The sequence below is a fragment of the Coptis chinensis genome, chromosome 6, assembly GCF_015680905.1.
Source record: "Coptis chinensis isolate HL-2020 chromosome 6, ASM1568090v1, whole genome shotgun sequence".
NCBI lineage: Eukaryota > Viridiplantae > Streptophyta > Magnoliopsida > Ranunculales > Ranunculaceae > Coptis > Coptis chinensis.
Genome location: NC_141461.1, coordinates 81889573 through 81903271, shown reverse-complemented (window position 1 = coordinate 81903271; position 13699 = coordinate 81889573). Strand labels below are relative to the sequence as shown.

Here is a 13699-nt window from a genome sequence, read left to right as displayed (position 1 = left end):
TAGAATTGATTCTCTGGAGTAGATTCCTGCTCTACAAAGTACAAACTGTATCTTTTTGTAACATATTCCAGGCTTCCGAATTCCAACTACCCTTTTCTTTTCCTGTTAAATCCAACTATTGTATTAGAAAAAAGAAAAGAAGTATTGATCGGCGCTTCGGCAGTACCTAAACTTGAATTGTTTTTACATTGAACTGCTACCGGACTTTTGTGAACACCTAAATATAATGCAATATATAAGACTCATTTTTTACTCATTGTGCTCAAATCATTACAAAACTTCAGTTAAAAATAAAAGGTACCTACAATGCTATCGTTTATATAGCTAGACAAAGACGACCAAATGATTCAAGGAGATACGAATCTAGTAAACTATTGTGCGGCGTAAAAGGATAAAATGAAGCTGAATTAACTAATCCCTTCAATTTTAAAATAGGATTGGATACAATGTGGGTTATATGCTTCATTAAGGATATAACAGATTAGCAGCTAACAAGCTTTTGGATTTCAATTTAGGATTTTTATCTATGTATATTAACATCAAACCATGTGAGCTCACTGTAAATGCCATAATCTCATCAGTTGAGAACAAAAAGGTTTGGTTCATTTCTTGACAAAAGTTCTCAGACAGTAGCCTTGTCTTAATAACAATTTGAACTACGGTCATGATACATTAAAACTCAGGTATCTCGACATATATTAGTACTCAACTATCAAAACAAAACATATATTAGTACTCAAATTAAGTATTACTTAACTATCATTAAGCTTATTATATTGCCAATTTTCTTTTGATACCTATAAAGAAAAGCTAAGCAAATAAGAATATGTTTAATTCTTTATTAACGAATTACCTTTCTCTTTCTTAAGACTTTGTTTTGGGTCTGTTTAATGATCTTTTACTACATGAATGATTGGAATGTCTTGTGCTTGTCTTTACTAATTCTCTTTCTTTACATGCTAAAGGAGTTGTTTTCTTCTTACCTAGGAGCTTTCAATATGCTTTGTTTTTTTTTAGCTTGAATTCAATATGCTTTGTTAGTTACTTTGTTAATTACTATTTCGTATTTCATCAACTGGAAAATAATTATAATTTACATCATCAACTGGAAAATAATTTACCAAAAAAAAAATCAAGTGGAAAATACATCATCAACTAAATTGAAGGCTCTCATAAAAAAAAAACTAAATTGAAGGCAACACAGCTTGCTGTTTAACAGTCGCCAATTTACATTATGGGAAGCAAAGAGCAGATTTGATAATAGACTCAGAAGAAACCTCAGTAGGTCACCAACCACTTAACTACACATGAATCATTTCTTATTTTGACACAATGCAAAATGAATCATTTCATGATTATTTTGTAAACTAGAAATTTTACACCCCAAATATCAAAAAAACTCTCTCCAATGCAAAATGGGGCTTACTTAAAAATAATTTAACTTTAAAAACATCTTCACGTTTGATAACACGTCCGAAGTTAAAACTACATAGAAGGACAATTTGCACATTACTAGGTGGAGGTGTAATTTTACACCCCCCATTGGAGATGCCCTAAGGATGTTTGCACATTACTAGCTTCACAGATCCATGCACAAATATAAGCTATGTTGGCCAATGCCATGTAAGCATTTACTTAATTTATTAGCTTCATGGATAGGCACGAGTCGTTGGAGACTATGACTAAATGGACAAGTTGGCAAAACAGGCTGGCTGTCCAGCACATGTTAGTGTGATAACTAAACCAATGGGTTTCGAAACAGCCACACAATCACAAAGATGTTAATAAATAAAGAGTTCGTCTACCCCGAAGATATCTTTATAGAGACGACATCCGATAACGTTGGATCCGAGATCCATAGGGATATCCTCGGGTAGCCCAAATTTATTGAAAGATAATGTAAGCATGACATGGATATCACATGAAAGCTGCAAAATGCTCACTTGGAAAGTTTCTCTCAAGAATTTCATGAACGGAAAATATCTGTAAAAGGATTAAGGAACAAAGAGAGTATGGTTTTCACTTCTTATATTCTCAGGAAACCATGTAATTAACTACAACAGACAATTACAGTGCTTCCAAAGGCCAAGGCCAAGGCCAACCAGAAAATTTAAGAACCCTTTTACTTTTGTATTTTACCACCAAATGTATGTTTGAAGAATCGATCTTGTTCTTAACAGGCATCAAGTTGTCCACTGGAAATCCTTAACCATACATTTGACAAGATGGAATACTTAGATAGTCAAACGCAAACGTTTATTATCTTTCCCACTCAGAATGCATAGATATACTTGAGGACACTTGCCCCACATCATAAATACAATCATAAAGAGTATTTTCCAATCAAAAATTGGTATACAAAAGCACAATAACAAAACACTAATTTGTAACTAATTATTATGTTTTAACTTTTTTTTTTCTTTCAATATTCTGCATGTTTAACAACATACCAGTTTTCCTTCCATTCATGGCTGGAGACCGTACAGCCTCTTTCTGTTCCTAGTCAACATACGCTGTCAGGTGTTTGATTCTTTTGTTTCTGAAAAATGGTTTTAATATTTTTCGCTGAGAACAACATACATAGTTTCTCAAGTCATGGAAAGTCTTATAATTCATACTCAAACCTTTTCTAAAACATAGTGTGCTACAAAAAGCATAAATCTTACAGGAGACTCTCTAATAGGCACTGTTCTACAAAGCAACACCAGCCTTTTGGATCAATTACCTGAGATAAACAATGAAAAGTCTTTAATACAGGCACAATACTGGTTATAAAGATATTTAAATAATCTATGATTAAGGGAATAGATCTGATTATTTACCTTGTCCAGAGGCCTATGCTTCTGTAGGTTTCTCTTCTTTCGGTTTTCTTTGAGCTGGAGGTCCATCCCTTCGTCTTTCATATCTTTTACGCTCATACTTTGAACCACTCCGCGTTTTAGGTTGATAAGTGGGATAATTGCCAGGAATAATCTCCCCATTGATATATTTATCTCCTAAAAGCGAAATAAGGGATTTTTTTAAAAAAAGGAACCCATTATAAGAGTACTAAAGGCACTTCTCTATGTTATCAGTAAGAAACAAACCTCCATAGTCCTTATTTTTCACATCTATGTAAGAGTCTGGCAATACCCAAAGAACTCCAGGCAATCCTAGAAAAGAGAGAACCCAATGAAAACTTGAGAATAACAAATATATGATAACAAAAACATTTCCAAATGGATATAGGCATATAGCACTAAAATCACTCCTTACCCTTGAATTTTTCAGATGTTTCTTCAGATACTGTGCATTGGAATCCTGTGTAGGTAGTAGTACTAAATGCATACATGTTCTTCTTCGCTTCTTCCATACTGCAACAGAATTGTTAATGAGTCACTGACTAATAATCACCCCCCATCACTTTCCACATAGAGAAACTTAGGACATGCTAGTTTTGTACATTATAATCTAATACAGTACAGAAAGTAACAAAATGTAGACTCACATAACTATTATCAATCTTGTGTTACACTATTAGCAGTGAGTATTCACAAAATTTTATTCTTTCCACAGTCCACGCACACAGACTAGTAGCATGATGAAAATTAGCTTCGTCAAAGTATCCTCAAAACTCTCCATTGGGTTATAAGTAACTAATTGAAACACCGCCTTCCAACAAACTCACACACAGAGACTAGTAGCATGATGACAATTACCTTTCTCAAAGTATCCTCAAAACTCTCTTTTAGAGTTCTAGGAGGACATCTCCCGAGAGTTGTAATCAATTTCTATTATTGTAAATGCTGATTTTCATATATATGTAGAAGTGATACATCATACAAGGCCAAATCTAATAAGGCCGTATCCTTTTTCTCTCCAAACTTCTTCTCCATTAACGTAGATACAATTTTACCCTCTCCTTTGGGTTTAAAGTAATTAACTGAAATGCAGCCCCCCAACACAAATGAGCTGAAGCCCCCACCCCAGCCCCCTTCAAAAAATCTTGAGCATTTTGAGATACCTCATAGATATGTAGGCCAAAAGATTTACCTTCACAGAAACAAAGTCCAATTACTTCAAGACGCACAACAAATTGTTGTAACTCAAACAATAGTCGTTTACTTTTGGCATTCAACTAATATAGCAATAACCACTCCAAGCGATTTCGTACTGGATAGAAATATAGAACAACATGCGTTGAAATGAAACTATAATGGTTGGTACACATTCCCATAAAATGAAGTTAAACAACCATAATGACCAAAAACAAGGATGTCGCCAAGGTGGCAGGGCTCAGGGCATATAAAGAACCATGTCTGAGAAAATGGACAAGTAAGTTTTACAGCTCATATAGGTTATGTTTGGTTGAAACTAAATAGTCAAAGCAGCTTTGAAGGAGGTACACGGGGTTTTTCCAAATTTCTGTCAATGGTCAATGGTCATGGGTTAGTTAACTATCCTTTGAGTTAATATACCCTCACATCGTCAGATTATCAAGAATTGAGATGCACCAAGTGCCAACAATGAGCAGACTTGATGGCATCTTCTCAAACATGGAATGAATTTTCCTTTTTACGGTGCTAGAGAATCTTCTTTACCTCAAAAATGCCTTCGACCACACATCTATGGAGACAGGATTGGAGATTTCACTTATGTGGGTGGAACTGTGGAAGATATTTAAGAAGCTTAAAAACAATCAGATTCATTTTACACCCTTTCGTCCTTCAACTCCTTCTCTTTCCTTACAAATCAATAAATATAAATTTTACTAGTAGATTGTGATGGAATTGGTCCATAATCCATTTCGTCATGGAAATTGGAGGAGAACCTAGTAATCAAGGTAAGTGAGTTTTCGAAAGAATGTGGAGTTAATGAGTTATATATTTGGTTTAGGAAAAAATAAAGGGTTAACTAGTATTACCAACCCCAACTAGATGAGCCAATTAGGATTTCCCCCTTACTAGATGGGGAAATTAGGGTCTCCCCCCTAAGTACACAAAAAAAAAAAGTCAACTAGGGTTGACCATGTTTTTTTTGTGTGTATTTGGGGGGGGAGACCCTAATTTCCCATCTAGTGAAAGTGAGACCCTAATTGACTCATCTAGTGGGGGGGTAATGTTCGTTAACCCAAAAATAAAGTTAACCACAAAAAAGCACCAAACACACAATATAGCAACGAAAAGGTAAGCAAACTAAAGCGAAACACCAATAACAGTTTTTTATATAGAAACCATTTAAGGTCAAAGGAAAGGCAAGGGCCTTGCTATTCCACTGAAACAACCATTAGAAACCAGTTTCATCCTCTCTAGAACTAAGAGGCTAAGGTACAAGATTCACTAATAACATGAGGTAGACTCCAATTCAAAAGATAAAATCTCTCAACAATAGTTTTGGAAAAACCTCATAATAAAACTACAAGATGAATCTTCTTTTTTTTTTGATTGGCACTACAAGATGAACTCAGTATTGAAATTAGTGAAGGTACAGAAAGAAGGAACCCAAATACCCAAGGATGAAAGGAATCACTTAAAACCCATAAAACTTGGTCTCCAACTCATTTTCTGAAAACCTCTCCTTTTCCTCAAGCTCAAAAGTCCTTAAAAATGTTGAACTCTAAACATCTGGTGGACGTGGATCAATGAGCATTTTTGGGAATGTAGCACCATTAAACTCAAGCTGAAAGTCACTCTTTTTTAGTCTTTCTTAAGTCTCAAACACAACAAATGTCTGAAACACTAAAGATCAACCCAGTATCCAATAGTATGGGTCAGCCCCTCTCTTTTATTCCGGTGAACAAAGTACAAACCTACAAATGGCTCAGCGACGTACAAGTTCTATGAACATGTTTTGCTCTGTAGTAATTGCGTTACTCAATTTTCCATGGTGATTAGCACATATTGTCATTTTTTTCCATGCATTCCAACTTAGTTGCTGATTGGACTATCTCAACGCCACAAAATTCTTCAGTTTCCTTTATACCAAGAGAGCTAGGACACAATCACCAAAATTCCTGCTCTATGGGGGCCACTTAAGTTGGGTTTAGTTCAAGATAAGGGACATATTCAATCTCCATATCCCCGATCATACAGAACGATGTAATCAAAAGTGGCTAAGTCTATACAAAGCTCATGATTACCCTAAAGTTAGACCTTTTCCATCATATCCAACCAATTCTTCTCAGTATCGTTCTTAATAAGTTGCACCAAATCTCTTCAAGAACATCAGAAATCCAGTAATACCTACAGTGACATGCTTGGACTCAGAATGGAAGCTTGTATTTGTCAGGAATGGTGCTTAGCATAGTAAGCAATAAAGAAGGTCTTGTAAAGATTGAGAAAAAAAGAGGGGTAAAGTAAGTTGGAAAAAGGTCTTCGAGATTGAATTCTACCTTCCTACAGAGTAAAATCAACAGCAGCATACCTACCTGTTGCAGAAAGAAATGTACCTTTCTATAGTTCATAACTCTTGCACCCAATACTAACTATTTACTTGCTTGATATATGCCATCCTCCAGACCATATAGAGGTTTTCAAAACATTCATATAGCAAACGTTTAACCAGACCAACAACGTCTTGTAGTTTTGTCCTTCACCTTGAAGGATTTTCATTATAATGTGTCTTCAAGACACCCACCAACAACTACACTACTTAACTTGGCACACAAATTGTAAGTTTTTATGAAAATGTACATATATATATATATATATGCATTCAAACACAACATTAGAAATAATAAAGAAAAATCCCGAAAAACATAAATATTGAGAAAAATCGAGTAAATGGTACCTGCCCACAACAGTAGCAAGAGTATTAAGATAAGTATCAATCATTTGTTCTCTAGTAGGAGCAGGGTCTTTAGGAAACTCCATAACAATAAGCCAATGATTGTAATCACAACCAGGTAACAAAATAGTCTCTCTTGGTTCACTACTGTTACTACTTCTCTTTGAAGAGTAGTTTGAATCCATAGCTGCTGCTGCTGTTCTGACACATGTTCTAGTAGAAGAAACAGAATGACAAGTTGAGAAGATTGGGTTTGAGTTAAACCGGAAAGAAGATGGTTTGTTTTGAGGACGGGGTTTATGATGAGTGAGTAGGGTTTTGACGGGGTTTAGAGAAGAGATGTTCAAGGTCGCCATTTTGAGGTTCTAGATAAACTGTCCTTGGCTGCTCAAAACTCAAAAGAGAAACAAGATTTATCTTCTACTTATATATATTCTCTCAAATTCATTTTTTTTATTTTTTTTATTTATCTTTCAATTTTATTGTCCTTGATTTTTACTTTTTATTTTACTGCCAAAGCGCCTTAATTATGAGACTTAAACATATTTACGACTTAATTGTACTTTCTTCCTCGGTCTCGGTACTTGTAGACTTGTAGTTGATATTGATTCTGATTAATTCCTTGTTATGATGTTCCAGTTTCTGTTTGTACATCTTTATTTGTGTAACCCAAAATTTCCGAATTCGAAAAAAATAAATTACACATCCAAAAATAATTGGAAAGGCAACTAAGATGATACAGTTCAGCCATTCCTCAGGCACGATACTTGGGACTCCAGCTTCCCAAGAGTTCATCCATATTTGGATTATTTCGACTAGGCGACTTTCCATTATACGCCTCCTCGGGCCACATCTAGGAATATTGTGAGGTCTTAACTCAATTAGGTTTTGACTATAGTAAGTAATAGTCGATACAATATTCCTATACGGCTTCCTATCTGATGTGGGATTAAACACAACTTCAGTTCAGGGGCATTACACCGATACTAATGCAAATATTTTTACTTCATAGGTAGACACTTTGGTGAAGATGGAATATTTGGTTTGAATGTGACTGGCAGCAGTGCTTGTTTTCAATGGAGATAAAGTTCTATGAAAACCAGGTGGTACAAGATCAATTCAAGGACACAATTCAGAAGGGGTGGTAATATTCTCACCCCCTATTTCATTTAAGTTCACCAGTTCTTTTCCTCACCCCTTAATTCTTGGTCCACTATTAAGTTCACCAACAAGTGATATGCTCACCGCCCATCACAAACTTGCGAACTGAATAAAGCAAACAAACCATTTTTCTTTCCTCCCGCGCCAAAATAGTAGAAGAAAAATCATAAAAACTCCTGTGTTCACTCTCTCTCTCCCTCCTCTCTCCTCTCTCCCCAGCCTCTCTCTCACTTGTGGAGTGCATTTGATACTATGTTGGTATTTTTCTAGTCTTCATTGAATTCATTGGGTACAACTTACCTTAAAAAAAAAAGAAGAGAAACCTCTCCATTACAAGTTTGCAAATTGCAACGGTAAGGCTAATTGCCTCACACTTCGTTTACATGATTCATTTTCGCTCTCATTAGTTTTTCTTCTTAGTGATGAATGTTATAAACTCGATTTTATAGGTTCAGAACTCTTCTTCCACTTGGTGCATTACAATTTTTTTTTTTTTTTTTTTTTTACAATTTCTAAATTCAAAAGTGCTGAGAACATTGTTCTTTTTTCACCAACTTTACCTTAAGAACAGAATTCAATTAATAGTACGTCAAAAACTACAATGCTTGTGAAATAAAGCCTCACAAAGTGTTGTGTAGTCGAACATTTCACTTGATTATTTCGTAATGGTTGCCATATGTAAGTAGGCCAATGTACTTCACTTGGTTAGTACTTCAAACCACCACTTACCAACCTGCACTGGATTCAAACTACTGAGTACCCAAACTTCAGAAAGGGGCAGAGACATGACAGACTTCAAATGTTCACTTCACATTATTCTTCACAAACAAGATGATAATCACAAACAAGGTAAACAACACCAAATACCCACTTCCCATGCACGGAGTTGGCTGGATTCATCATCAAAACAAATTTCTCTCTCTCTCCCTCCTCTCTCCCAAGTCGATCAGTAATAATGACAACAAGATAAAAATTGCTAATTTTATTTCAGTGACAAGATTGTTACTAAACATTGATTGAAACATCTAAAAAGTGCAAAAAAGAAACTAGTGAAAGTGATCATCACTTGTCTAAGACTATATGTATTTTGGTTACTGGCATGATTTTGTCAAATGCCGCAAACCGAGCTTCGAAACGTGTCCTCCATGCTATTGCACAATCTTGTGCATAGTTCTTCCAAGTAGCAAAGATTGGAGGAAGCGGACAATTTGGCTTCAAAATAGCATGCATAAAATGACACTTGTTAACGTAAGCAACGGCAATGACAGTAGGTGCAGTTTTTGGGGGCGGTGGAGATTTCAACGGGAGACAAGTATACCAACCATCTTGAGAGAGGAGAACAATCACGACATTATAACAAGAAGCAACCTGAGGACCAGCATAGGCCATATTCATCCAATTCTCAGAGTCACATGGACTCTTATCACAGTCTATCATATCATAAGCTCTTTTGTACTCTTCTTCATTCTCAAAAATAATTGTATAAAATTGTTTGTTGGCTGCCAATTCGAGACACAAATCATCACGGGCTTGTTTCCAATTCCCATGTCCCAACCTAAGTCCTAGTGCCACAGCTCTATATATAACCACAATTACCATCCAGGCTAATGTCTTGAACATCTGCAATCAAGGCTTTGATTTCATCTAGAAATGATGAAATGAAGGTCATGGCAGAAGTAGATTGCATTGAAGGGGCAATTTTAGCACGAGTCACTTTCAATTTTGGCTTGTTAGGTGCACTTGGCAATGGAACAAGCATTGAACCAATGGACGCAACCTCGGGTGTTCCAAGTACATGTTCAAAATATGAAGGATCTCGTTTTGTTGAAGACTCGGCCTGTGATACCTTCTTTTGCGTGCTACCTTTCGGTCGACCTCTTGTTTTTATCTTTTCCTTAGGCTCAACCAACCAAGAAGCTTCTGGATGCGTAATTTCTTTAAGTTTCTTCAGTAGGTATTCCTTGTAACTATTGTCACCATTTTCGAAGCGTCTGACAATGCTCACAATTTCAGGGTGCAAGTCAAGATCCCCTTGGGCTCTAGGTGTGGGAACTCCTGATAACTTTTTCCAAAAATAATGCACCTTATCCAATGGGATTGGTTTTTGGAGTTGATCATAACCAATAATTTCACAAGCACAAGGTAAGCCATGAGTGCGTCGCAATACAGATCCGCAGTCTTTAGGATCCATACCTATTGACCCACCACACTTTCTCTCTTCAATAATCATCTTCATTGCATCTTTAGAAATAAAACCCCTCAATTCAGCCATAGTTAAAAGCCTAAAATCATGTCTGACATTGTTCAAACTTCGCTCAAATGATGCATAAATCTCTGTTAGTTGCTCGGTTACCATTAAGTGCATTGACTGCCACAAACCAACAAAGTCTGAAGTTGACATATGGCCCATGTACCTTTTCAATTTGGCATGTGCACTCTCCACTCGATTAGTAGTAGTGCAACCCAAGTGCAGGTAGTTATCAATCCAAGCGGAAACAAATTCCTCTTTGTGTGGCACCCAAGTCTTTTTTATGTAATCAAGGAGCTATGGAAATTCTTGGTAGTCTTTGTCCAAAGCTTCCAAGTGTAAATTGTATTCATCGACGGTGCCAAACGTCATTACCTTTTTCCAGTCTTCATTGAAAGATTTCCATGTCTCATCATTAGGGAGAAGTTTCTTAGCCTTACCCAATATATTTGTCTCAATGTGCCACCGACACAACATACGACTCGCACTTGGGAAAATCTTTTCTACACCATTCACTAATGCCAATTCCCTGTCTATTACTATCACTGACGGAAGCATCTCAATATCGAGTAAAGAGTGCAATCGACCTAATGCCCAATGGTAGTTATCTTCCTTTTCTTTCTCAAACATTGCAAAACAAACTGAAAATGTCTTCATAGTCGAAGTCACCCCGACTACCTCAAACAATGGCCACCGATACCTATTGGTCTTGTATGTAGAATCCATAACCAAGACTAGAGGGAAGCACTTAACTAGTTTATAGACTTAGGATGAGCCCAAAACAAGTCTGTCACAACATTAGTATCTTTCTCCCGTCGATTCCACTCATAATATCCGTTCTCATCCAAAGTAGTCATTAGATATTGCATCTGTGATCTTCCGCCTCTTTCATTTTGTCTCAACTTGGCACGATGGTTGTAAATGTGTTGCTTTGTACTTTTGTTGTTTTTATCCCGCTCTTTGATGACATTAAGTATCTGACTCGGCCTAACACCATTCCTAGTCATTTCAAAAGTAAGTTGTGCTTCCTCGGATGTTAGTCTACCTGCATAAGAATGAGCCTCCAAGTGGGTCGCCAAGTGATGGTTGTGACGACCACAATCAACACTCACTTTCCATCTGTCATCAGGGCCTGACAAGTGAATCCCTCGAAGCAAGAAAGGACAATCATACCTTTTTGTTCCAGACTTCCTCTTTCGCTTTTTATTATTATCTCCTTGAACTTCACTAGATTTGTTAGCTTCCTCTTCAGTTTGGTTCGGTTTCTTTTGTGGTTGGAACTTCCCATACCTTTCACAAGCAAGCAATAATCTAGGAGTTCTTCCCGGATGAGCATAATCAGATCTCTTTATTACAATAATACAACCAATTTTTTTACCAGTGTTTCTAGCCCACGTAATAAGATCATTGCGACTCTCAAAAACCTAGAACATGAGAATATACATTAGTTATCGTTTATACATCAAACAACATATATTTATTTCATAATGAAAGAGCAACAAAATGTACCATATTAGTAGAGAATTCCATTGTCAGATCAACATCTATTGGTTCATTATGTTGTAAACTTTCATTTGGTACATCCTATAACAAACATTATAATTAAAATACAGTTGCGTTAGACAAAAATGGATAACGAGTTAGGTTTAACAAAAAGCCAATACTCAGATTTACCTGTAGAACTTCTTCCATGCTAAATGATATTGGTTCGACATTTACAGTCGAGACTTCACTAATTATTTGACTACTAACAGTACGTGGAAAATATTGTATCATCTCAACACTATCTCTCATAGTTTCTTCGGTATTGTCTTCCATTATAAATCTAAACAAAACTTTTCAATTGTTTAGTTAGGGTTTTGGTGGAGATAGTGAGAAGAAGAAACGTCAGTTTTTAGAAAGAGAAAAAAAAAAAAAAAAAAAAAGTGGGAAAATGGAAAGAGAAGATACGGGGTGAGTATATATGAAAGTACACAGAACGTTATTTTTGGCAATTATAGGAATGCTATTTTATTTTATTTTAATAGGGGGTGAATTTAAATGAAAAAGGGGGTGAGAATATTACCACCCTTCAGAAGTTGCGGGTCACGCATACTTAGAAGAAGCCAACTTTTGAGATTTTTTTTTTGGAGTGATCACACACGGCCGCCCCTGGGCCTATGCTGCCTAAGGCATAGGCCCCAAATAAAAACTAAAAACTAGGCCCCATCCTATCATTAGCACACTATATAATGATATAAAGGTTTTTGGGCCAACAAAATTGGATCCATTTGCATTAGATAGCTAGACCCCAAACAAAAGCCCATTCTTATAAATAGATATCCGAAATAATTAAATAGCCCAACCCATTTGTTTAAATTAGAAAGCTCATCCTTTTTTTTGTTTAAATTAGATAGCTCATCCTGAACAATGATTTCATTTCTAAATTGAAGGTGGATTTCGTTCTCAAAACCCAAAGCTCGTTTCTAAATAGAAGGTTATCACACTAAAACAAAAAAGAACATGTTCTCAAAAGTCAAAATTCAACAAGTAATATTTTTCCTATTTTTTTTTCTATGTTAACGTGTTTTAGTTAGTTTATGGTAAATTTATATTATTCAAATATTTATTTTAGATTAAATACTCGATATACGGGTTTCTTTTGTTTATTGGTTTGCTCATAGTTCAAAACTATAAAGGCGTGTTTTTCCTTTACATATAAAGGAGAAAGAAGAAGGGGTTTGGATTTGGGAAGACCGAGTTCGCTAAGGAGCGAGCTGCCTACGTATCTTCTCTTGATTCTGGGGGGAAAGAAGAATCAAGTCTCACGTAGTTCATGTAGGTGGTATTTATAGGCAGATTGGGGTATGGATCCCTGAGACACGTGTGCTAACATGTCCATATGTAGGGTGGAGATTATGAATGTGTGTTAGGTTGGTTCTGGTAGGAATGCGGTAATCATTGGGAGTGGGTGCAGTAGTTCATATTTCTCGGTAATTGGAAGTACATGTAAGGCTTTGGTAATGATTACCCTTGGATTAGGGAAAATGTCTTTATTCGAAGTGTTCTGCACTAGGTCATTCAATCGTCTTGGAGCGTTCTTAAGCGAGCTGAAGTGTACCACCTACATGAAGCGAGCTGCTCGCAAGTCGATCTTGGAGGACGATGTCCTGAGTTCGTTACAATCTCTACTTATACTTAACGCATGCTTAATATTCTTTAATGAGAACTACTCCCTTACACATCCCCCTCTCAATAGATTGTGCTGTACATTGAAGCGATCTGCTGAGAGAAAGAGGCAATACATGTTGAGCATGAGTGGAAGAACGGCTGGTGTAAATGGAGCAAGTGGCACGCCATAAAGTTCGAGTTGTGTTGTATGACGATTTGGTGAAAAACAAAAGTTGTCACGTGGTTAACACGTGACAGAATCGTAGCAGCTGGTAAAGAAACGTGTGGCCGCATTTTTCGAAATCGTGAAAAGACAGGTCCTTAAGACACGTGTGTGGGCTAGGGCGTAGGTTGTAATCATAACTTCTTGGTAAC

The 13699-nt window shown here is 36.4% G+C and overlaps 2 protein-coding genes across 2 annotated transcripts; both read right to left on the bottom strand.

Annotated features, from left to right (window-relative positions):
• Positions 1-2531: 2531 nt before the first annotated feature.
• On the bottom strand, positions 2532-7196 carry LOC147494803 (multiple organellar RNA editing factor 9, chloroplastic-like). The gene is made up of 5 exons (XM_086569293.1): positions 6769-7196; positions 3256-3353; positions 3087-3152; positions 2823-2996; positions 2532-2725 (listed from the first exon to the last, which is right to left on the bottom strand). Exons 1-4 carry the CDS (start codon positions 7119-7121, stop codon positions 2836-2838), a joined length of 678 nt encoding a protein of 225 aa, XP_086425419.1. The 5' UTR covers positions 7122-7196; the 3' UTR covers positions 2532-2725; positions 2823-2835.
• A 1792-nt stretch (positions 7197-8988) lies between these two features.
• LOC147494802 (uncharacterized) lies at positions 8989-11992 on the bottom strand. Its single transcript, XM_086568250.1, is given in 6 exon segments — positions 8989-9425; positions 9523-10294; positions 10550-10932; positions 10935-11598; positions 11684-11758; positions 11849-11992. Coding segments are annotated over 6 exon segments (2475 nt in total).
• Between the last annotated feature and the right edge of the window lie 1707 nt (positions 11993-13699).